Source organism: Protopterus annectens, chromosome 17.part0 (assembly GCF_019279795.1).
Source record: "Protopterus annectens isolate FY-2018-M chromosome 17.part0, PAN1.0, whole genome shotgun sequence".
Lineage (NCBI taxonomy): Eukaryota > Metazoa > Chordata > Ceratodontiformes > Protopteridae > Protopterus > Protopterus annectens.
In genome coordinates this window covers 670,409,802-670,435,543 of record NC_056751.1, presented here as the reverse complement: position 1 = coordinate 670,435,543, position 25,742 = coordinate 670,409,802, and the positions used below count along the sequence as shown (strand labels likewise).

Genomic DNA, 25,742 nt, shown 5'->3' with positions numbered 1-25,742 from the left:
CCCAGGTTCCTAACATAGCTGAAAAAGGCCTTATGATTGTCCTTTGAATCCATGGCAATTTTTCTCTCAAAATTGGCCTTAGTTGATTTTATGAGTGCTCGTATTTTTTACTAATAATGATCAGGGTGACTTCCCTTTTATGGATTTTGTTCTATCATGTAATAGCTTTCTCCTCTTATTGTAAAGTTTGTTAATGGCTGGGGTCCACCAGACTGGACGTTTGCCCTTTGTGGAAAGAGTCTTGGTTTTATTTGGGATTGCCTGATCCATGCAGTCCTGGAGGTGTTCATAGAAGGCATTTGTAAGGGCTTCCGCAGCTTGGGTTGTGGTTTCCTCTGACTCAGGGGCCTTGAAGGATACCACACCAGTCTTGAGTAGTGAGAAGTTTGCTTTAGAGAAGTTCTTCACTATGGTCTTTTTTGTTTGGGGTGGGGGCGGGATGTGGATTTCCAGTGAGATTAGTTTATGATCAGATCTCACCAATGAGGGATATACTTCCGGTGTGGAGCATTTTGTCCCCATGTTTGTGACGATGAGATCTAGTATATTTTCTCCTCTCGTGGGAACAGTGACTAGCTGTTCCATGGCATTTGAATTTATGAACTCCAGGAACCGTTGGGCTAGAAAGTTAGGGCTTGAGTAATGTTCCCAGTCTATATTCGGGTAGTTGAAGTCACCCAATATGATGGTGTTTGGAGATACATTTATACCCTCCAGTGTCTTCAGGAAGGCTGTGTGGGGTTCCTGAGTTTGAGAGGGTGGCCTGTAGCATGCTACAATTTGTAGAGCAGTTTTGCCTATTGTTAGTTGCACCTGGATGGTTTCCGAAGCTTCATGCATTGCCACCAACCTGGAGGTGTGAGTATCCTTTATGAATATGGATACACCCCCTCCTTTTGTGGAGTGGTCCGGGTTTTGGGGCGGGCATGATATGAGGTAAAACCTAATAGTGCCGGGGTGCTCTCAGGAGCCTTGAACCAGGTTTCAGTTACAGCACAGACATCGATGTTCTCCATACTGAGAAGGGCCTCGAGTGCGTGCATTTTGAGATTTAGACTTCTGGCATTGAGCAGCATTACCCTCAATTTCTTCCCATTTTTGTGTGTCGCTATGTTAAACGCTTAGCATAGCCAGAGTGTTTTAAAAAAGAGACTTATACTAATGGAAAGAGTCTGGGCAACTGGACCTTTTTCCATTAGTATAAGTCTATTTACAATGTGCACTCTGGCCAATCAGCGTGCACGTTTTGGAATATTAATGGGGGGTCATGGTATAATAACTTTGTTACAGAGCAGCAGTGTCCTCAGATAGAGATCTGGCCTTCCAAACTGTTCTGATGTTGCAGAAGGGGTTTACCAGTGCGAGGTAGTTGTGACAGGGCTTGGAGTCAGTCCATGTTAAGTGTTTAGGCCTTCTATCTCTAAAGTATCTGGGTGTTCGACTTGTTGAATGTATCTGAGCAGATACATGCCAGAGGACATTATATTCAATGACTTGTCTTATGAGGGCTGAGACAAGGGGGAAATATCCCAGATCTAGACAATCCCTTTACTCGTATGCTGTACAAAAGGAAGGTGTTATAATGGACGTGTGGGCAGTGACAACTTTTGACCAACAAGTTCACAAATCTTGAACTGGGTCAACTCTTTGGTGCATCAGTGGTAGTTCCCTGGGTTAGAGCATTGTCCAAAGGATGCAATAATGCATTTTATGGTATATATTTTCAGGGCATGATTTTGGCACCAGTTATTTTGAGTCAAACCTTCCTACAGGATGGTAAGGTCATTTGGGGATTTAGTAACTGCTCCTAGCTTACAGTTATCTGCAAACTTGGTCAGCAAGAGCTCTTTGGCATTTGGTTTTACAAGAGAAGCCAAAACAGGAGAGTTCCCAGCACTGAGCCCTATGGTTACAATGTAGTAACCTGTATTTAAAGTCAGTATTTTTTCATGTATAGGGTCATCCCCCCAGTAGAGTCAGGATCACCACATACCTGGATTAATTTGTTAACCGAAAGATACTGTGTTAAGCAACATTTCTTGGTAAACTTAAGTTGGTATTTTAGTTGGTGCCAGAGAACTCCCACATTCAATAATCTGGTGTTAATTTAATGGGCAGATGAGTAGTGCTGAAGATGCAGTTTAGTTTGTTTTAATAACTATTCATACCATATTGACATTGGGCTTTTGGACTGCTGACGTTTTCATTTAGAGTCCATTTATGAATGTCAAACTGCACCTTAGAAATATAGGTGCTTCATTCTTCATCTGGGAATGTAGTGAGGAAAAATTACTTTATCGGTTATATAAACCAATAAACCAATAACCCAGATCAATCTTTTATAAGTTAAAAGAATTAAAATTAAAGGGCACATTACAGTAGAGAAGCCCACCTTCAGTTGTAAGTAGACATGCTAAGAGCTGCCACCTGAAGTATAACAGGTCAGGCTATAAGGGTGTCGAGATTAAACAAGAGTGGTTACTAAATGGACTACAGAGTCATTGAGAGGAGTTTATAAGCAGAGTAGGAAATGGCTGCTACAGATAAAAGGCAGCAATAGAAAAATGCAGACAAATAATGTCTTCACAGAAGATGGCTGGAGCTCAAGGATGGGCAAATACCTCCTTATGCTGCGGTCTTTGTATATAGCCAAAGCACAATAAGCATTTTAAGTGACAACTGGAAAATATCCTACAAATTTGTGGGTGATGGCCCTAGTAAAGACAGGTTTTCTAAAAAGCAGAAAAAAACAAGAGTTCTGACAAAAGGACTGACTTTTGCATGTGGGTTTTGTAAGCAATGCAAATATATAGCCAACAAAGAGTGGCTGAGGATAAGTGTTAAAGGAACCACATACACTATGCAAAACATTCCACAAACTGCACCACTGTTGGCCTTTCATACTGGATCAAATGAATTTACCTTTACAAGGGGATGTAAATAATGCATGAAAGAGGTGAGCTGAAAATTTAGATTTTAGGCGCCAAACTGTTTTTGCCTCAGTGATACTATATGCACTTTAGAGATGAACACAGACTGCTCTGAAAGAGGGAGAGGGAGAGCACAAATAGGTAACCAAGCCATTTTTGTAACAAGTGTTCTTATTCTGAAGAACATGTTAAAATAAAAAGGTGAACCATTTTTGTTTGACAATTCCTTAGTATTTTTGCAGGTTTTACTGAAGTGTAGTAGTGGCTTATTTTTTTGTATAAATATACAAAGACAAGTGACATTTGGACCACAATAGGCATTACATTTTGAAAGTAATTTTACAAGGAAAAACCCATCATGCATCTACAATTTAAATTAAATGGGCATTCCATTGTCTGGAATACTACGACACCCACTTAAATGTTCAGAACCAAGTCATTCTAGCATTAACATGGGTGAATTGATTAAAAGAAATCATTTCATGAAATCATTTCTCCACCCATATGCAAGAAACAGCTTGCATTTGTACAAAAATTAGTGCCAGTTATTACACAATTACTGTATGAAAAGGTGGTCTACAGGTTGATTCATTTCAGAAAGTAGGGATGGTACCAGAGTGACAGCCATTATACAGATTTATAATAGATTTCAAACAGGGTCTTGATTCAAACTGCACAGAAAATGTTACTGCATCCTATTTAACTGCAAAGTTTGTTTTTTAAACAACCAATCTGATTGGGCCTAGATTTACATAAAAGGAGGCTACTGAAGTCTTTTTCCCCAGTAATGTTTTTTATATACATGAAAGCAAAGTTCTGAAGTCTAGGAAGTGCTAGCATGATGCACAATAAAGCTTTCAGAAAAGGCTGCTATGATGTTTGTATCCGATTACTGACCTAGAAGGTATACTCACCTGGCTAGAAAGAATTCACATCTCTTCTCTAGGGAGAACAGCAAATTTAACTGGGACACTCTTCCTCAAAGTATTCTGATTGAAATGCAAATTTCATACTCAACTGCTGTGAGCAAAGATGGTAGGTACTCAACTGCTGTGAGCAAAGATGGTAGGTAAGGAGCCCCCCTTTTATACAAGCTCTGCTCCAATATGTTGCACATTAAGCCTGAAAGAATTATTGCTAATCATATTAGAGCTTTCAAGCCTGAAAGCTAATTATCGCTAATCATATTGGAGCTTTGTACAAGTGCTGGACTCAAAGCAAGTTAAGGTTTCTCATCTTCGGCAAGTAAATTGGTTAAGCTTAGAACAGCCTGTTAAATCTAGCCTAGTAATTAAATTTAGGCAACCACGAGTCAAAGGAAAGGGAAAGAAAATGTTGGGATTGGCATAATGGTTAAGGCCTTTACCTCACAGGTACAAAGTAGAGAGTTTTATTCTGACCACTGGTTATTGGCTAGGCTTGTAGCCTGTAGACCGATAGCCTAGTATTACATGACCCATATAACCTGCTTATGCGTGAGACATGGATGCCAACAATTCACCACAATGTCAAGAATACAAAATTAGAGGACTGAAGTCACAAGCTTCCTTCAGAAAATGTAGGAAGAGCAAGTCAAACAAATATCAGCTTTCCAAGTTTAAAGGTCAGGGACACATTACTGGCAGACAGCAAGCAGAAACAAATCAGATTTTAAATTCCGACTATCGTTTGATGGTCAGTCCTGGCAGACTTAAAGGTCAGGTCTCAGTTAAAACAGGGGATTCCTACTATTTGTTAAGATAAGGTCGTTCACGATAGTGGCACTTAAACTGAGCCATCATATTGTGGCATAATCAGAGCTCCATGACCCATCATTTGGTGCAGGAGCTTTGGCCTTTGACAGGAGTATTATACATGCAAATTGAAAGCAGATAAAGTTAGGATTACATTTTTCTTCTGTGCTGAAAGATCTGGATTTATTCTTCATATTTCTAAACCAAGACCACTGTATGGGACTTGTTATACTCTTTGCAGTCATGTTGCAGATGACCCATCTCCTAGATACTTCTGAAGGTTTCTAGATCAGATGTTATTTCACATTTTTGCCTTCTCAGTTTGTCCTTTCACTGCTTGTCAAGTTACCTTCAGAGCCAGATGGTCATCCCATTTAAAAACAAGAAAACTCAGACTTACATGAATCTGCCTTTGTCAGCAACAAGGCAGCTGCGAACACAAACCATCCTTGGATAGTCATACTTCAGGTGATCTAAAGAGAACAAAATGTGCAAGTGAGGACATGTTAACAAGTCAACATTTAGTACATTTTCAATGTTACTTAAATGAGATAATGTATACATCATGCTTTAAGAGATGGAGGGGGAAGGAAAAGTTAACTGGAAAATTAGGAGTTTGCCTGCAGATGTTTGTGTAAAAAGACTTTAAATGTGCAGGCTGAAGAACAGTGCACAGATTATACAAATTACACAAATTACACATGGGTGATCTCATACTTCTAAAATACAACCATCTGTTAGAACATTACCAGACCAAATGAGTGACCAACATCCCTGTACTCAAATGTAAGGCAGTGAGTGTACATACACACGTCTACACGCCAGTAGCAGTGCACTGCTGAAATGCAAACAGGCAGGAACCAAATCAATCTCTCTGCCAAAGCCTTGGAGTATAAATTCACAAGCACACCTTGTTAAATATACATAGTAATCACCCAATTTACCAATAAAACAGAAGAATTCAAAAGTGAAAGAAAAAACTTCCAGTTACATTCTAGACTAAGACCTTGCATGCGCTTTCACAGAGTGATTTGTTTTTTGTATAAAGTGAGATCCCATATTGTTAAAGTGCCACCCAAAAAGATGGTGTTCCAGGAAAGCAGCATCCCTCCCTAATACTACATTGCTACATGGAGCAAAGTAAACTGATGTGGGGATTCCTGTTGAAGATAACTAACATATAGAGCTAGTGATTCATTTAAGCAGAGTCAGTAAGAAATGATACATGCTGGTATTTTAACATCTTCCCAAACAGAGAACACATCTGCATAAAAAGGATGGCAGAGTACAACTGGATATTGAAATATAGTATCCAGCAATGGATAAATTCTCTTTACAAGGGATTACGTAGTTGGAAAATGCTGTTGTAATAAAGCATATCCTACACGTGTTCTGGTGTTACTATTGTGGTGTATTCAAGACTACATTTTTTAGTGTTATTACATATGACTAACTGCATGACAAAGTCAGATATAGTGAATGATCCAACTTCTGAAGTTAGACATTTTCACTCCCAAAAGAAAGGAATACCAGCACCCACTGAAGTGCACCAGAAAAGAGTTTTCCAAGGGAAATTGCTTATGGAGTTGAAAGTTGAATTGTGCTCAGCAAGTGAGCCTTGGCAACTGTTCTCAGCAAGTTGGGCACCTGGTGATACTGGAGAAGTGCAACACCATTCATAGAGGTTCATTCTTAAGTAGCAACTCCTGAAAAGGGTTAAAACTAGAGCTTTAAGAAACAGTGCTGTGGTGCAACCCTGATCTGCTGCGTTTTGCACACTGGGTGTAATATTGCTCCTGTTACTACAACACAAGGAGTATGCTGCTGCCATATATGGCTATAGAATGATCCAATACAAGTGTTAATTTAAAGCATAATGAATGTCCTCACACCATGTCTCATTACTCAGAGGAATTAGACAGGGAAATAAAATACTGTAAGCATTTTAAACTGGTTATCCACAAATCTTCACACATTGTGTGAGCCATATTAGTCCAACTAGGCTAGTGGCCTCTCAGGGGAGTTGGTATTTATGCTACTAGGAGAAATTTGGGGAACTTCACTGTCATTGTGGAGACTAGGGCCAATTTTGCAGGAGCACTTCTGTTTGCGTAGCTGGTCTACAAAAACAAGGATGCAGATACAGACCAGAAAATGCGTGTAGGATTTGGAGGTTGAGAACCTGAGATGTAAAAACCTGTCAGAAGGCTTGGGGGAGGACTTAACTGTGGTGTAGAGTGAACCAGGATATGAAGGTGCTTCCTGGGAGGATATTATGGAGAATAGGACATTTTAGGAGTAACTTACAAAAAATGTTGGAAGTGGGACATGATGCAAGTAATTTATGGATGGAGTGCAAAAATGAAAAAAGTGAGTAAAGGGGGAAGTGAATTAGACTGGTAGAGGATTTAAAGGGATAGGTACAAGAGAAAATAAAGGAAAACTATAGCTAATGATAGGGGGCTGGTATAATGGTATAGTAACACTAGCCTAGTAATTGGGCATGAACTTATGAAACCATGAATCAAAGGGAAGAACATTTTAGAGTTATTTCTGTAAATGTTAATAGTATTTAGAATATATTAATAGGGAATTTGGAGTGGTGATACATGGTGTATTAGAAGACAAGATTTTTAACAAATTATCAAAACTATGGGGAAAAAAATTGGGAATTTGGAAAATGTTCTGCAATACCCATATTCTGTAAACACAGAAAAGGCAAAAGATGCAACATTAGCAAGATGGGAAGATTAACCATTGTAGATTTAAATTAGGAACATTATATGCTTATTATAAAGGGAAGCATTTTTCAGATTAAACAATAGAATTATAATAGAAGACCTATTATAGCATACGAAAACTGTTGCAAGTTAAAACTTTAGACTTAAGGGGCATAATGCAAGATTTAGATACAAGAGAAGAGGCAGTTGAAATAGGATTTTCCTATCTTGCAATATGGCTGGAGAAAATGTATAAAATTGGGAAAGGATAAAATGAGAAAGCATGGAATTAAGGAGAGATCAAGTTATGGAAAGGATTACCATGAACTGGTCTGAATGGTGGGAGGCTAAGTGATGCAAGAAAATAAAGGAACACTATGCACTGAACATTTAGAACAGGAGTACAGAATTGAAAAGAGATCAAAATACAATTGAGTTAATCAGATTTATACTGCAATCTTCCTGTACTAATGAGAACAAAAGTGCTAGAGATAGAAAGAACCCAGGAAGATTATGAATAGTCTAGTAAAGTGTACAAGAAAAAAATGGAATCTGATGGTATTATTATAATCTCTATTAAGACAAGAAATTTAAACTAAAATGGAAGTTATGGAAGACAGTACAAGGGGGGGTGGTTAGCATACAGTAAGTAAAAATACTTGCAAATTGACACATGGAGTGGTCAACTAGGATGTCAGAGTTATATACTCTGGATTAGTTATAAATGAGATAGTATGTGAAAACATGTTAACTGCAAAAAGATTTGCATAAATGAGCGTCTAGATACAGATGGCTGTAAATCAGTAGAAGAGGTAGTGAATATTACTTTTACAGTGAATTAAATGTATGTTTGGTATAAAATTTGGGAATAAAGATGCAAGGTAGAATTCAATGGGGAAAATAGAATAAAAGCCTATCTTTTCTAGGCAACACAAGTTATTCAGAAAAAAATGCTTATTTGAAAAATGCAGTACTGATGGGGAAAATTTAGGTTGCCAACAGTATTTGAAAAGGAATTATTGCAGACATTTTTTTCAATTAGGTTCTAGATATTAAACCCTAGAATAAAGGGTAAGGAGGTTTAGGGTTAATTAACCCTGTGGTATATGCTACTTCATTAAATATATTTGTTCAAGTTTTAAAAAGATGACATGAAAGAAAAGTACCATTTTACAATGGAGTATGATAAAGTTACAAGTGAGCAAATTAAATGTTAAAATATTTTTGTAGAAAATAAATGTATAGAAAAAGTATGGTACAAGAATGTAATACTATGCAAAATAAGATGAAAAGGTAAAGTTATAAAAATAGGCAAATGGCATAATCTGAAAGTGGAGTGTAAAGATGTTTTGTAAAAGAAAATGTGCCATATAAAAGTAGTAATAGAAGTATGGAACATGCGTTTTTGAAATGAGTAGACTCAAATATAGAAGTGGATAAACAGACATTAAATATGGATGATATGCCAAGTAGACCACCCCCCAAAATCAGTATCTACATCTTTGCTAAACTGGTTGAATAGTCAGGAACAGTAACTCATTGATAAAAAATGTAAACAATTCTTATGAATGTGCAGCAAATTCATTAGGCTTGGGATGGCAATTTCTCTAACCCAGGCACAATTCATTAGGCTTGTGATGGCAATTGCTCTGTAACCCAGGCACAAGTCTCCAAGTCTATACAAGAATATACTGATCAGGACTTTAGTCAGTCTGTGTAAGCCACATAGTGGAGTCCCTTGATCTTAGGGAGAAACCTCAGAGGTCTCACCCAATTGCCACAGGTGCTCTGTACAGTACATGCTGAAAAAGGGGTTACTGGATTATAGGCCCAATTAGTGATGGGTATAGAGGGGTTATAACCTTTGATCTAGGATGCAATGCTTTTGCTACATAGAAAGCCTTCCTTACTACAGTACACACATGGTGGTCAAAGTTAAGGTCAGTCTACTTGTGATCCCAGATCTTACTACTTCATAGGCACAGAGTATTGTTAATTTTAGACCAATGATGCATGTCTGCATTCAGTTTGAGATCATGAAGACAGCGTCTGCACAACACCCTCCTGAATTGACATTTGTGGATTCAATAACTGCACCTAGTTTCAGTCAAACTTGGGTCAGCTACAGACCTTAGTTTTGGCCTGAACGTCTGAGAAGTAAACAGTAGGGGGCCTAGCACTGACCCTAGTGGCACACTGCAGGTGACAGGTCGGTTGGTTGAGTCAACCACACTGATAGTGAGACAGTTGGCAACCCATCTTGCATCAAAGGGGTCTATATTAAATTTACTAAGCTCATCAGTAATGCCCAAGTGTGGGATTGTGTCAAAGGCCTTTGCCATGTCAAGGTATGCTGTGTGCACAGATTTGCTGTCAGTGGCCTTGGTCACATTTTCAAACAAATCCACGAGGTTTACCAGGCAGGATCCACCCTTAAATCAGAATCTGGTGGTACCCAGGGTTTGGAAGTCACCTATGTCTATTTATAAGGTCCAGGATACAGTCCATGGATTTACAGATTAGGCTGGTCAGGCTTTGGTCTTGGCAACAGACCCAGGAAGTACCTTTGTGGATGGGGATAACTGCTCCTGTTAGAGTCTGCAGGAATAAAGCCAGTGGTTAGGCTGTGTGATTAAACTAGCATCACCATAAGTACCCTATTCAGTTTGTTTAGAATACAGCCTGGGATGCCATTTTGTCCAATAGAAGCTATTTTGCATTAAGACAAGGCTTTAATGACCTACTCTTTGGATACACAAGCTGGGGGAGTTGGAGGCAAGATGTGATAAGTTTGGAGGGGGGGATAAGGGAGTGAAATTTTTACTAAATCTATCCACTAGCAGGTTAGCTCTTACTGTGGGATCAGTGTGATACTGTTAGGACCCAATTATGGGCCAAACTAGCGACTACCTTTTAGGCCATGTACATAGTTGTAAAAGGCCTTGTTATCCTTGGCTGTGATTGAGAAATTTAGCAAAGTTACCCTTACAGAATTTGATGTGTTGGCCTTATTTGCCTATTGACGCCAAGTGTACTATTCCATTGGTGAGCCTTGCCTAAGTTGGGACTCTGGCTTAGGATCTCTCTGAACAGCTGTGTCTATACACCTATAGAAGTGATGGTACAGGGCTTTAGTGTAAGCTTGGTTAGTTACCACTTCCAGCTGGGGCTGCAACAATGAAAAGTTTATTTTATTTGTGGTAAACGCTGTATTTTTCGTGAACCTCACAGGTGGCAACAAGTCTCCAGCTTGTCCTCAGTACTAATACAGAATGGACTTCGCCCCGATTCACCTGTCTGGTTACGCTTTGAATATGGACGGACTTTCTTGGCAAGTTACAGGCAGATTGTATCCACATGTAGCGGTTTGTGCCAGCAACTCAATGCACTTGTTATATTGTGATTTTCTCTCCATGCATTTGTTTTCAGCTGTATCGAGATTATGGATTTATATTATCCTAGTGTTGTTGGACACCTAGATCAGGAGATTATCTGCTTTCTTAGTAGTTTTCTGGGATGTATACATGCATCTGTTGTATTGTTTTGCAAAAGCTAAAACCGAGATAGGTGGGTTATATATGCAGGCATTTTCTTACTCACATTTTCAAATTGCAATTTAATATTTTCCCAGAAGAATTGCCTTTATTGTAGATCTGTACTGTTTAAGCATTCATGCATTTCAAAATCAGAACTTTTAATCCTGACATAAGGTAGTGTAATATTGGCACCATGCTTAGTTTCTATTACACAGTAATCTGGCACAGATATTTGATAGACAATTGAGTTAGTTACAACCTTGTCCTTTTTTAATCTGATGCCAAGTCGCATTTCTTACTCTGAGGATTCCAATGGGAATTTGTTAGCTGAATTGTAGCCACTGCAGTTCTTCCCCTGGTTTGTTTTACCACTATAACCTGGAGCTATGCTCCACTGCAAGTTGCTTTACTCTTGGTCTAAGTTCTTAATGGTGTAGAACTGTCTACAACTCTAAACCTCACTGACCCTACAACAACACTGATGTCCTAGTGCTGGGGAACAGAATACAGTGTGGGTGTCATGGAATAGAGTTAAAAGCTCATGTTTGAAGGCTCTAATCACATTACTCCAGGGTGGGTGGCTGGGTATTGGGCCTTAACAGGCTTTAGGTCTACAGCTTGTACTATTAAGAGAGGAGCAAATAGAATGACTAGCTTGTTGAATAGGTCGATATTAGAGGGAGGATCCTGAGGAATGCTTTCATTGAGGTATGATTGGGAGGATCCCAAGTGAGGTATGATTGGGCCTTTAAATGTGGCCTTAAGACTGAAACCATTAAGTCAGTAAATGAGAAAAAAAACATTAAGCAAATAAGTGAAGGCTCTGCAACACAACAATTGTACTGGTTTTGTCCTGTACTCTTGTATATAGTTATTTATAAAAATGGGGACCACGAAGATTCAGGGGATATAGAAGCAGCTCAAGACACTTCTGAGTCAAACTACTAGCACTCTACTTCCATGAAAACTGGGGTATTAAACAGTGGGTGCTTGAGTTATACATTCAAGGGGATTCATAAGGCTTTCAAGAATTATGATTTATATACGAGGAACACTAGGAGATGCAACTGATTGCTTTTAAAAATTGGTTAGCCAAACACTTGCCACAAATGACGGATATAAACAAGCAACTTGCTTTAAGAGAAGTAATGCAGATAATTACCAACATTTTGGCCAAGATCTTAGCAGGTCTGTTGAAGTCTGCTATCTGAACTCATTTCCAGTAGTCAGCTTTATTAAGGGTCTTCTGGGAAACCTGGTCTTTTTTGTTCTTCCTCACAGCTCTAGGCAGCAAGAGGTCCTTTATCCCACATATAGCTATATATCTAGATTTTAATAAAGCACTTAATTCTAAGGCATTGGCATTATTTGAAGCCAGTAGAAGCTTGTGGTACTGTGATTATATTCTGCCCTGCTGTACAGTTCTTTATATTGCCCTTTATATTCTGCCCTTTGTACAGTTCTTTATATTCTGCCCTTTGTACAGTTCTTTATATTCTGCCCTTTGTACAGTTCTTTATATTCTGCCCTTTGTACAGTTCTTTATATTCTGCCCTTTGTACAGTTCTTTATATTCTGCCCTTTGTACAGTTCTTTATATTCTGCCCTTTGTACAGTTCTTTATATTCTGCCCTTTGTACAGTTCTTTATATTCTGCCCTTTGTACAGTTCTTTATATTCTGCCCTTTGTACAGTTCTTTATATTCTGCCCTTTGTACAGTTCTTTATATTCTGCCCTTTGTACAGTTCTTTATATTCTGCCCTTTGTACTCCAGTTTTCAAACCCCACGTCAGAAGCCTTTCCATTATTGCAGAGAACCAGGCGTGGTCGGTTTGCTTTCCTATCCATGCTTAAAACCTAAAAGTTGTTAAAGCTATCAGCTATCGATGTTTACTACCAAACTTTTTTGTATGTTTTAAACAAACCTACCCATGAATGCAACATTATTAAAACAGACTTATCTAACATGGGGACTTGTGTTCACTGCATGACTTTCAACCCACCAATTCCAGAACATGACATGGCAGCCAAGACTCCACCTTTGTTTCAAAAATGCTACCATGGTTAGTCAATTCTACAAAACCAGAATATGCACACCTTCTGGGGGTGCTTCTCACAGTTAGTGATGAAAGTGATATGGTTTTGAAGCAAGACCATTGACAAATTCAGGGTATGGTACCTGAAGAAACATGGATCACAATAAAAAAAAGTGGTTGAGTAATTGTCTCCAAGACAAAACCTAATGTCTTTAGATAGCATATAGACCATTTCCTTGCATAGAGGGGGAGCCATTTTATTGGTCTGACTGGATGGAAAAGGGACATTGCATTAGTGTGATCTGTTTGAGAAGCAAGAAGGATACTTTTGTAGCCCATACAACAGATTACATTTGCAGAAGGGACTCCCTTTTGTGACTGAAGGGATTCCCTTGTGACTCTAGGGCCAAGTGAGAAGGAATACTGCACTGAGTGGTTGGTGCTAAAGTTAAATTTATGAGCCCATTATTTTGTACCATGACATGGTCTGCAACTGACTAAACTTGCTTCTCACTGCATTTTGAGACACTGCTTACTTGCTGGAATTAGGTTCCTTATCTTAAGGAATTATTCCATGGTGGTGGTGGTGCTGCAGTGGTAGTGTCACCTCACAATAAGACGCTTTCTAGTTCGATTCTCAGCTAGAACATCTTCTGCGTGGAGACATGCGTGAATGGGCGTATCTTCATTGAAGGTTGTGCATCAGGGCTGGTAACTCTGCATGTAAAAATCAGCTACCAATCATTAGCAGACTGGAGTACTGCTGTGGCGACCCCTAACTGGGAAAAGCCAAGACATCTGAATTAACTATTCCAGATGCTAGAAGATGTTAACAGATTCAGTGGTAATCTACTTTCATATGTGGCACAAATGGGGGTCTTATGAAGCTCTAAGTGAAATTACTATAGAGAACAACTTTATATTATGGGGTATTATGGCTAATTGTGCATTTCCATGTGTTTTGAAAAAGTTGTTAAAGGAGCCCCACCTGATCCCCAGTCGAATCTATAAATACTAAATCCGAGGTGCACTTTTTTGGGTTATGTAAAAAGGGCTCTTATGTCATCTGATTAAGGATAAACTCATAACAAAAGACAGTCAATAGAGTTCAATGCTTGACCAAATATTTCATGACCATCTGTAATCTCAGACCAAACATGGCTTTGTCTTTCACAAAGACATTGCACCTTGCTTGATTTTAATGCCCTTTTGTAGAGCATGACAAAATAATTTGGAAATTTCATCCTTGTTGCACCCTGCAAAATATGCATACAAGACTCAAATTCTCTTTAATTAGCACTTGAAATAAGACTGATTCTTCAATTTGTCCTATACCACATTTAGATCACCGTTTGTGCCATGGAGGCAATATGGCTGCATCTATTTTTGCAAAGTGTATAGTAGTTTAAGTTAAACTACTAATATACAATACCATGCATCATAAGCTGGTTTACAAAAAAAAATCTAATTCAGTTCTTCATTTCTTCTATTTTTATCCCTGCTCAGCCTGTAGCAGCCAAAATACAGACTCAATATTGATACCCACTTCATGACTCAATATAAACAGTTTGCTAGAACACTGCATTTTTTCACATTGGTCAAAGAGAAACATACCATCCATTTAAGATATTCATCTGAACATTACAAGTAAACATACCAATCTGACTGATCAGGTCACACTTGCTTGCAAGCAAATCCTAGTTGTGATCAAAAGCCAGTAAGCCATTGATACACAAACAATTTCACAAATTGCATTTACAACTAGTTATTTCACTTGTGTCATATGAAAGTGTGCCAGCAATGGAAATACCAATGAGATGTGAATGCTGTCTGAGGTCTAATCAGAGAGAAGGAAAAAGGTGCAGTTTATGTATGCCTGTATTTACATGTGTACATGTAAAGTTTAAATATGCTACAGAAAATCAGAAGAGATCAGGGGATACAGGAGTGTGAAGGCAGAGTCAGCAAGTTGGGGGGGGGCGGGGGTTGCAGGAGAATATGGAGATGTATAGGCGGTAGTCTAAACACCAAACGTGAGGAGACCCTGGACACAGGTGGACAGTAGTCTCTCCTTTAATAAATCACATTGCCACAGTAGTCAGGAAATCCTTCTATATGGCACACCTCATCACAAAAGGTTTCTCATCCAGAAAGGTCATTGTTCCCCTCTACTAGTCACTCATTAGGCCAATTATAGAATACAGCACCCCTTTTGGTATGCATCTAAAGAAAACTAGAAAGGCCACAGAAATAAGTCAAAGAGGATTACCAGCCTCAAAAAGATGCCCTATGTAGACAGTCTCAAAACTCCAGCTTTACTCTGTTGCATATCACCTGCCCAGCATACAAAGCTAAGTCAAATCCAGAGCTGTTGGACATGCTCCACTTAATGAAATTCCAGTCCCTCTGAGCTACACACTAGGGACCTAAACCTTGTCACTACAACATGCTGGAGGGATAGATTCCTGTCCTAGACTTCCCATACTCTTGAAGCTACCTACCCATACTCTGGAACAAGCTTCTATATCAAACAAAGCTCCTCATTAGCACTCAAGAAAAATATCTTGATTGGATGGGAGACAGCCAGGGTACTTTTTTGGCTAGGCTTATATAGGCCTTAGGGCCAATAGCCTAGCATCTACCTATGAACATTCATAGCATCTTCTGCATTTATGATCCAATGCAGTTTATGATGTTTGAAATAGGGCAGTTTCATAGTCCAAATCGATTTCTTAAGGCCACTGTTTCCTGCTTTACATACCAATTGTGCATTGGGATTACAGGTGTCATGCCATTTATGAAACACGACTTGTCAGCAATCCATTACTTAATGGTGTACAGAAATAGGGAATAGTTACTTTTACTCATTTCAGCCTCTTGGCACACGAGCCAGGGACAGCCAAAAATTTATGGCAGAGAGGCTCAAAAAAAAAAAAAAGCGCTCTTATTTTTTAAGTGAAATCTTGTTAACATACCAGTCAACTTGTCCCCGATTCTGACTTGGTTCTGCCCCTCTTAATCCCGCCTGGTAACCGAGGAAGTGGTTAATTGCACTAAGTTTAAAAGCCTCGTTTACTTCAGAAAAAATGTTATTCTGTTGAGGTCTCAATTTAATAGTACTAAGACTTCAAAAACAGGTCAGATTTCTTTGACCGTCTCAGACGGTGTTGAAATTTGTCCAATTGGTTGAGAGCTATGCAGATTCAGTTGCGTCTTCATTGTACTTTAGTATCTCAAATATAGAAGCATGGGTGCTGGAACCATAGCCTGAGGGGGAGGGGAGCTCCCCCACTTTTGCAGAATCCTCCCAACTGAATTGTTGTGCTTTAGCTGATGTGACATCAAACGCACCAGGAATGGGCAGTTTTCATTTAGCTGCTGCCAGGATTTATTTTCAGCTGGGAGGAGGAATCAGAAGGAATGGATTTATTTTCAACTAGGAATCAAAGGAGGAAAATATTTAGGTTTGTCTGGGAGAAGAGAAGGAATGGATTTATGTTCTGCTAGGAGACATTTCTTGAGTAGGTAAACTGCTGCCAGCTGGCCTGGGAGGAATCAGAGCTAGCTGGGGCTGTGTGTAAAGCAAGGCAAATAGACAACTGATAGTTACAGGTTCATAGGTTTTGACATCAAGCATTTGACTTTCTAACCTTTCAGAAGCTGGATTGCCATTATCCAGTGTTAATTTGTTGCCAGTCTAGTTTTTTTTTTTTTTAATATTGTTAATGAGGTGCTGTAAGTGCTGATTTATTCCAGTGTCTTGATAGACAGGGTAATGAATCCATCATATTTCTGTTATTTAAAGTAGTAAGCCTACTCACTGACTTATCAGTTCTAGGAGCAGGTTTATGAAGAGAACTGGGTCAGTCATGCTTGTGCTAAGCACAGGTCCCCTATAAAGGGGTCTACAGGATACACAAAGCAGAGAATTCCTATAGTACAAGGGGAATTCATGTTTTCTAGTGTTAGTTTTCCTTAAGAATCCCTGCACTTTCCTGAATTGCATCAGATGGACCCTTTTTTAATTTGCAGAATGCTGCACACTATTTTCTAGCTGTATTTTAAGAGTACAATTACTTACCAAGTAATCTCCTGCTTATGTTGGAGTATGAGACTTTCTAACAAGTAAGCCTTTTCAATTGTGGTTGCAATACACTGTTAGCTTCATTTATTATCCAATAATTTCTAGATCTTTGATTATGAAATAGACGGACAATGAAATAAAGTGCACGATGGGGATTGATAAGACAAGTGCTGAGAAAAATCACAGCATTAGCTCTTAAGGTGGTCACTGAGCAAAGAGCTGCATAGCTAATTAGACTATACATCATGCACTGTATAGTTAGTCCAACTAACTGAATAATAAAACACATAATGCTAATGAGAAAATGCTGGGCTGCTCTATGGCAGGAGCAACGCTGTAGCAGTATCAGTGATGTGCTGGATGTTACAATGGAGGCATGCTAGCATGGCAAAAGTTAGTGCACCCACACTACAATATAATGCTGCCTGCCTCAGTTCATTCAGAACAGGAAGGGCAGCATAGCACCCCCCAAACATACCAATATGAGTGTGCACAGTAGAAGAATGCACATCCCATTCATCATATAAATAGATAGGAAAGCAAGCAGAGGTACACACAAAGGTAGCTGTAAAATGTTTTGCGGGAAGGAAGATAGTTGTAGAGATAGAACACCTTTCCCAAGATTTACAAAATTGAAAGGGCAGCTGTGGGTGGGCTAGAAGGGCAGGTAGTAGGGGGCAAACAAAACACAAACTCCGATAGAGGGTTAAAATACACATACACAGTAGGGATGGGCACAGATAGAGGGTGAAGTGGTGAAGGGTTGGATAAAAATTAAATGGGGATAATACACAAGGGAAAGAAAGTAAAGATGGGAGGCCAGATCAGACAGCAACAAACTGGCAAAATTCAGAGATGGCCAGGGTTATAGGCTACTCCCCAGTGTCCTGATTTGTGGTGCCCATCACATGACTCTGGTATACACACCACAAGGTTCTTAATTACTGTGGCTGGTACAGAGTTACTAGCACACCTCAGCATTCACTAGCCTTCAGAACTAATGCTAGGAGACCCCCCCCCTTTGGTCAACTTTCAAAATTGGAGATTAAGAGAAGCAGACATGCAGGGCATCAGTGACCCTGTCTGGTCACCTCGTTTCCTCCTGCTGAGAAGCAGAACTATGAACCAATGGCGATCCAGCACCAGGATGACTGGTAAAAATTATTGCACACGTGATATACATAGTCAGTTCTACAGTACAATAGCAGACATCATACACATCTCCATGCCCGGGGAAGACTCTCCTCCCTTTTACAATAACCAGTCACATTCACCTTTCGCTCCTCTGCTGCCATATAACAAAGCTTCCATTTTCTCACTTTGTTTTATCTTTTGCTTAGTCACCTCTCGCATATCCTTAGCTGTGACACCAGAATCATTTTTAATCCATACTCCTACAAACTTCATTTTGTAGTGTTCCCATAAATGGAGATTGCTGAACCAATTCGTATGTCAGCACATAATTTACTGCTATTGCTTTTGTTTTAGCTTCATTAATTTTGTCCAGAAATAGAGCCAACTTAACTACCATACCAATTATATCTTTGAATTTCCGAGTCACTTATTTTTCTTTGCCAGTGGTTCTAAATACAATGCAAATAAAGGGGAGAGGGGGCACCCCTGCCTGGTTCTGCTTAAGTAGAAATTATCAGGCAGGACCCCACCCACTAATTTTCGCCTCCAATGCCTCATCTAACAGCTTTTTTTTTTCCAGGAAATGCAAATGTTCTATTGCCCTGCTCAAAGTCCCAGCTTACTTTGTGAAATGCTTTCTCTGCATCAAGACCCATTACATTCTGCTTCCCTGTGGATCAGTGTTGTACACACACCTAGTGACAAGTGAGAGCCTAAAGTCCCTAGCCACCATCACTTGTGAATTTATGCCTCTCATTTTTCTGTTCCTCTGGTTCAGAGAGTGGTAGAAAACCTTTTATTCTAGCAAAATTCTAAGGTTATAAAAATCAGTATTTGAAATGTGTCCCTATTTTGGGGCTGTATTCCATGTATTCTGTATTTTTGTGCCAAGAGGTTGCTATGGTGAGAAGGGAGAACTGAATTCACTAAATGATACGATAGTTTGTCTTCCTGTCTTTCAAGAAACTACTGCTGGTTTAGCTTAATGGTATGTTGCTCTGACTAGTGCACATGGTACTGGGTCCAAGACTTGGCAGTGAAATGCATGGTGGTAACATTTTATGCAAGCAACATTCCAAAATTATAGAAGCAATGTTTAAAATGTGTCCCTGGTTTTTGCCCCCCCCCCAAACTGAAAAGTTCAAGCAGCTGTGCAACAAGTCTATGGCTTACACTACTGCAATTCTGTATTTATATAGTGTATATAAGTAGACAAATCATGGAAATGTTCTGAACAGGGCAGTTGTCAGTACTGGTGCATGCATTTTCCTTCATTGCCTACTGGAAAAATGTTCAAATAATAAATTTAAAATGCAGGTGGGTGTGGAAGTAGACCTTTATGATGGAAATGTTCTGAATAGGGCAGTTTTATCATTGGTTAATGAATTTGTTTCATTACCTACTGGGAAATGTTTAAACAATAAATTTAAAATGTGCTCTAACTTGAGTAGCAAGTGTGCTGTATTATACAAGGAACATAATTTAATACAATCAAAAGTGAATCAAGGAATGCACACATTTATGCATGGCCCTAAAAATGTGTTTGGAAAAACAGCCCACAGGAAAGTGTGAAAGGCTCAAAATCATGGGCAAATTTTAAGCTTTACTCTTGTTACCAAATGAAGGTAAACCAGTTCATTACCTTGACCTGGCCAAGCCTTTTGACAATCCCCTACTCAGGTATAGTACAAAATAATTTAGGAGCAAACATTACCAGCTGCACTGCCAACTTGGCTCACAGCATGCAGGAGTTCAGTGCTGACTGTTTGGCATATACATCTCAAAAGTAAAAAGAAATAGCCAAGAGCTTTGGCCAGCTAAGTTTGAGATAACTGCAAGCTAGAAGTTATTGAATCACAGAGTTATTGAATCACCACGACCATCATGCAGGAATGTCCCCAAATGACAATCATGCAGGAAGGTTTGTCCCAAATAACTGGTGTCATGACAATGCCCTCCAAGAACAGATCCAATTGTTCAACATTTGGGAACTTGTGCAAACAGTGACCCAACTTTTGGCCAAATGTGCCCAGAGTAATAAGAAAGCCTTCCAATATTGCACATCTTATAAAGAAATGTGACTAGATCTAGAGAGGTTGTTGTGTTGTCACCCTTTACAAAGCTCTCATGTCAAATTTGTATAATACCCACTTTGGAATGTATCTGTTCAGCCCCATGCAACAATTAGAATACCTTCAGAAATACCTTGTACAAGTCCTAAACAATAGGTCTTGCATGAACCACCTCAAAGACTTATTACTATACTCAGTATCCTACAGAGGATTTAGAGGTGACATGTCTGGCATACAAAGCATCATCCAACATAACAGATGGACCTACTGAACAGTCAAATGGCATCAGAAATACTTAGTCCAGGTATCTAAACTGAATGTTGTGGAGAGATTGATGTATATCAGAGGGTCTATATTACAAATGTGAAAAACCATATGAGCAAATACAAAGACATCAACCCATATTGCACCAAGTACAGAAATCCCAAATGTACAAAACTGCAAATTCCAAAATGTCAATTTGTTTTGGTTGGCCCATCTGCAGTATAGCTCCATAAGGTAAGTGTGCGACAGATCAGACTTATTTTAACTGTGTGTTAGAAATAGGGTTATTTTAACTGTGTGTTAGAAATAGGGTTATTTTAACTGTGTGTTAGAAATAGGGTTATTTTAACTGTGTGTTAGAAATAGGGTTATTTTAACTGTGTGTTAGAAATAGGGTTATTTTAACTGTGTGTTAGAAATAGGGTTATTTTAACTGTGTGTTAGAAATAGGGTTATTTTAACTGTGTGTTAGAAATAGGGTTATTTTAACTGTGTGTTAGAAATAGGGTTATTTTAACTGTGTGTTAGAAATAGGGTTATTTTAACTGTGTGTTAGAAATAGGGTTATTTTAACTGTGTGTTAGAAATAGGGTTATTTTAACTGTGTGTTAGAAATAGGGTTATTTTAACTGTGTGTTAGAAATAGGGTTATTTTAACTGTGTGTTAGAAATAGGGTTATTTTAACTGTGTGTTAGAAATAGGGTTATTTTAACTGTGTGTTAGAAATAGGGTTATTTTAACTGTGTGTTAGAAATAGGGTTATTTTAACTGTGTGTTAGAAATAGGGTTATTTTAACTGTGTGTTAGAAATAGGTTATTTTAACTGTGTGTTAGAAATAGGGTTATTTTAACTGTGTGTTAGAAATAGGGTTATTTTAACTGTGTGTTAGAAATAGGGTTATTTTAACTGTGTGTTAGAAATAGGGTTATTTTAACTGTGTGTTAGAAATAGGGTTATTTTAACTGTGTGTTAGAAATAGGGTTATTTTAACTGTGTGTTAGAAATAGGGTTATTTTAACTGTGTGTTAGAAATAGGGTTATTTTAACTGTGTGTTAGAAATAGGGTTATTTTAACTGTGTGTTAGAAATAGGGTTATTTTAACTGTGTGTTAGAAATAGGGTTATTTTAACTGTGTGTTAGAAATAGGGTTATTTTAACTGTGTGTTAGAAATAGGGTTATTTTAACTGTGTGTTAGAAATAGGGTTATTTTAACTGTGTGTTAGAAATAGGGTTATTTTAACTGTGTGTTAGAAATAGGGTTATTTTAACTGTGTGTTAGAAATAGGGTTATTTTAACTGTGTGTTAGAAATAGGGTTATTTTAACTGTGTGTTAGAAATAGGGTTATTTTAACTGTGTGTTAGAAATAGGGTTATTTTAACTGTGTGTTAGAAATAGGGTTATTTTAACTGTGTGTTAGAAATAGGGTTATTTTAACTGTGTGTTAGAAATAGGGTTATTTTAACTGTGTGTTAGAAATAGGGTTATTTTAACTGTGTGTTAGAAATAGGGTTATTTTAACTGTGTGTTAGAAATAGGGTTATTTTAACTGTGTGTTAGAAATAGGGTTATTTTAACTGTGTGTTAGAAATAGGGTTATTTTAACTGTGTGTTAGAAATAGGATTATTTTAACTGTGTGTATGTCTATAGGGGATGTGTGCAGTAGTTGTGGACCTTAGGGTTAGGCAGGGGTTAAAGAGTGCATAGTTGTGCATGTGGGGTTTAGGTGCTTTACCTTAGGTTAGAAGTAAGGTTTGGTTAGTGTGTACGTGGTTTATTTTCTTTGGGTAGGTAGTATGTAGCGGATGGTGTGGTTGGCCGACTAACAGTTCAATTTTTCAGAGTTTAGTGCATTCAGGATTTTTGCAGTACAGGTGATGACATTTCGGTGTTCAGGAATAGGGTTTTTCACTTTGGTAATATAGACCCCATCAGAGGCTACCACTGTTCCAGAACAGACTATCCAAAGCTCATCCATCCATATTCAAAATACAACTTGGATCCAAGGATGGGTAATAAAAATACATACTCCAGGATTTCCCCTCATGCCACTAACGGAGAGGCAAGTTCCTAAATGCTGCATCCCTTACATGGCCCCTTCAAATCATCTATGGTATGATCAGTTCTCACATGGGCTAATACACAATTAGCTATGGGGTAGCCAAGAACAATCAGAAAATAATTCAAGCACCATTGGCCAAGCTTAAAATGTCCTCCAAGTGAACCTATGTTGTGGTAGTAAATAGTTATAAAAAAATTACTATTTTTAGTTCACCAAGTGTCAGTCACCCTCCATTCCCCCAGTCGAACAGCTTCCGGCACTTGTGTATAGAAGCAGTTTCCTTTAAAAATTGGGAAAAGAAAATCTCCCCAGAGAACACAACTGCAGAAACAGAAAAAGTGAGGGCAGGGTGCAGTATGCCAACATAGCAAAGCATCAAATCTTCAGCCATTCACAAAACAATTGCAAATTACACTGGTTTTACATATCTACCACAGGTGGTTGGAACAAGGTAGGCAAGATACCACTGATGCAAACATCCTACTCCCGTTTAGAAATATCTTTACGGGTTGCAGATGAAATCAGTTCAGTAAGCAGGATTACCACCTCTCTCATTGCACAGGAGGTGCCCTACTTGAGCAATTTTGGAGAGGAAGCTGAAAGAGCATTCTGAGATTTTTTAGGGAAAAATAGCTTTCTTTAATTGCATAAAAGAATTTTGAATTTGAAACCACTAAACGCTGCATAAAAGAATCTAGTACCATAAACTTGTTTTAGCAAATAAAGTTCAGTTCTTCCAACTTCAGGCTTGTTTGTCCTGCAGAACACTAAAATATGGCAATCGTATCAATCAATAGCCATTAATAATCTTGTACAGGGTTGCCACCTTTTTAAACCCAAAGTGGGACATTTTTGTTACAAACATCAGTACAAAGGCCAGAACTTCCTTTTTTGCCTAAATAAAAGGTTATTTAGGTAGCATTTTAGTTGCTTATTCTGTTTCTTAACATTTAGGCGTTTCAGATACAGAATAACTGTTTTATGCAACTATTGCATAAAATATAGGAAATTATTCACCGATTACGTGCTTACTAGAAGTCGTTGCTGGTTCACACTTGCATTTGGAAAACATTACCTGCGTTTGTTGGAATTTACAAATAACTATGACATAATGAATATGAATATACCCCTGCTCCCAATTTTGTTTGCACGGAATTTACTAGATGCCTTAAACAGGCTACGAATACTAGAAGCATAATAGTAAAACAATATTACTTCCCCAACGATGAAAGCAGCAGTTTGTGTGATTAAAGCCTTGGCTCATTAAACGCTGTTGAGAGACGCCCCCCGCGCAAAAAAATAGCACAGTTCCAGATACTTGCAACTCTAATCAATTTTACCCAGGGAACCAAAATAAATAGAATAACCAAAGAGGTGTACTTTACGCTGAATCCACTAACCTGTTTGAAATAATAGCGAAGCAGATGAACCGAAGTCTCACTGCACTCTCAGCACAAGAAGGCAAGAAACATCGATGCGCATCCGCGCCGCGCTCAGCAGCATTTAAAGCAGCTTAATTGCTTACGTTTACACTACAGCTGTAAATGCTTAGTGTCGGATAATGCAGTTATTGGCAGGGGCAGAATGACGTAAGCTCCAAGAGGTTTGAATGATTTCAGTTTTCCGTAGAACAAGTTTTTCTTGTTTTCTTTATCAAACAAACCAAAAACATGTTCATTTGCCAAAATACTAATCCAAATCATTCAATAACATTGTTAACAAAACATTTATCTATAGGGAGCAAACCATACTTCTCGACTGTATAGATTGTTGCACAATGTCCAAATTTTGCCTCTTATTTTTGGTTTGCTAGTTATAAAATGCGTGGTTTTCGGGAAAATCATGGAGGACTGAAGTCAGTAAATAATAACAGGCATTTGTGTTTCAGACCTCATGTCCTTCAGAAAATACATGCAAAACCTGTTATTCTTGCAACTTTCTAAGGAGATAAGTGCAATATTTAAAATCTGTCTGTATTCATGGGCCTTTGCCCCCTATTATTTTTGCCTTTGACCAAATTTCTTGTGCTAAGAGGTTGATAGGCATGGGAAGAACTTCATCATACATGGAGTTAGGTGCATACTTTATTTTCTAGAAAAGGCGGTTCGGCTGAGTTTGAAATAGGTACATATGGATTACTTCAGTATGTATATTTTAATATACATTAAACAGGTAAACAGATGTTTATAACCAGATTCTCCTGGTTACATCACATGTATTTTATTAATGCTCTAAGCCCTTTATACATTTTGATTTAAGATAAACAACTTACATTATGCATTTAAGTGTAGACAGGGTTTGATGGCTGGTGGCTCTTCTCACTTCGAAGGCACATCATGTACGGATGGAGGTGTAGCAGTGAAGCCAGGTGCAGGTAGTAAACAGTTCAGAAGTCATTGTTACAGAGAAAGCTCAGCATAAACCCTAAGTGCTAAGTTTCAGTTTGTCAGTAAACATGGATTAAACCGTATCTTTTTATACCGTTATTGATTAACAATTTCCATGTTAGAAGCACAGAAGTATAAAAAGGAAAATATTAGCTCTCTTTTGAGATTCACTCCCAAGACCTCCAATTTTCCATGCTGACATCTCTGCCACTGGACTGACAAGAACCTGTGTACAGATTGGTGTTGAGTTTTCCTTTAAGTGCTTTTTCCTTTTAGCTAGGCGACCCCTAGTATGGTGATTAAGGCTAGTTACTTTTAAACATTTTACTTCGCACCTAGACTGGAAGCCAGTTCTAAGTATACAGATAGAAAGAAGCAATATACATGTTCGTTAACAACATGAAATACTAGTCTGCAATGTGTAAATAAAATTATTATGGATGGCGTATTGGCACAGAGGATAGTATTGTCATCTCACATCAACAGGTTCTCTTTGTCTTCATGTGGGTTTTCCGTGGGTGCTCCTGCTTTAACCCACATTCCAAAGACAATCATTAGGTGGATTGGATACTCTAAACTGGCCATAGGTGTGTGTGCATGTGTGTCTGGTAAGGAAGAATAACTACATCAGGACTTGCCACCCAGCAGTGTAAACACAGGCTCTAGGTGATGGTCACTGTTGGTGTGACACCTGGACACCATGTGGGAAAAAGGAGGTTAAAGATGGATATGATATACATATATATATATATATATATATATATATATATATATATATA

At 38.4% G+C, this 25,742-nt stretch overlaps 1 protein-coding gene across 1 annotated transcript in view; it reads right to left on the bottom strand.

Annotated features, from left to right (window-relative positions):
• LOC122791270 (intelectin-1a-like) overlaps positions 1-24,118 on the bottom strand; it is a 181,602-nt gene extending 157,484 nt beyond the window's left edge. Inside the window, exons 1-2 of the mRNA XM_044058941.1 lie at positions 23,977-24,118; positions 5,064-5,136 (exon numbers count right to left, since the gene is read on the bottom strand). Coding sequence (XP_043914876.1) covers positions 5,064-5,124 — 61 coding nt within the window. The 5' untranslated portion in view covers positions 5,125-5,136; positions 23,977-24,118. The remainder of the gene's footprint in view (positions 1-5,063; positions 5,137-23,976) is intronic.
• Positions 24,119-25,742: the final 1,624 nt, after the last annotated feature.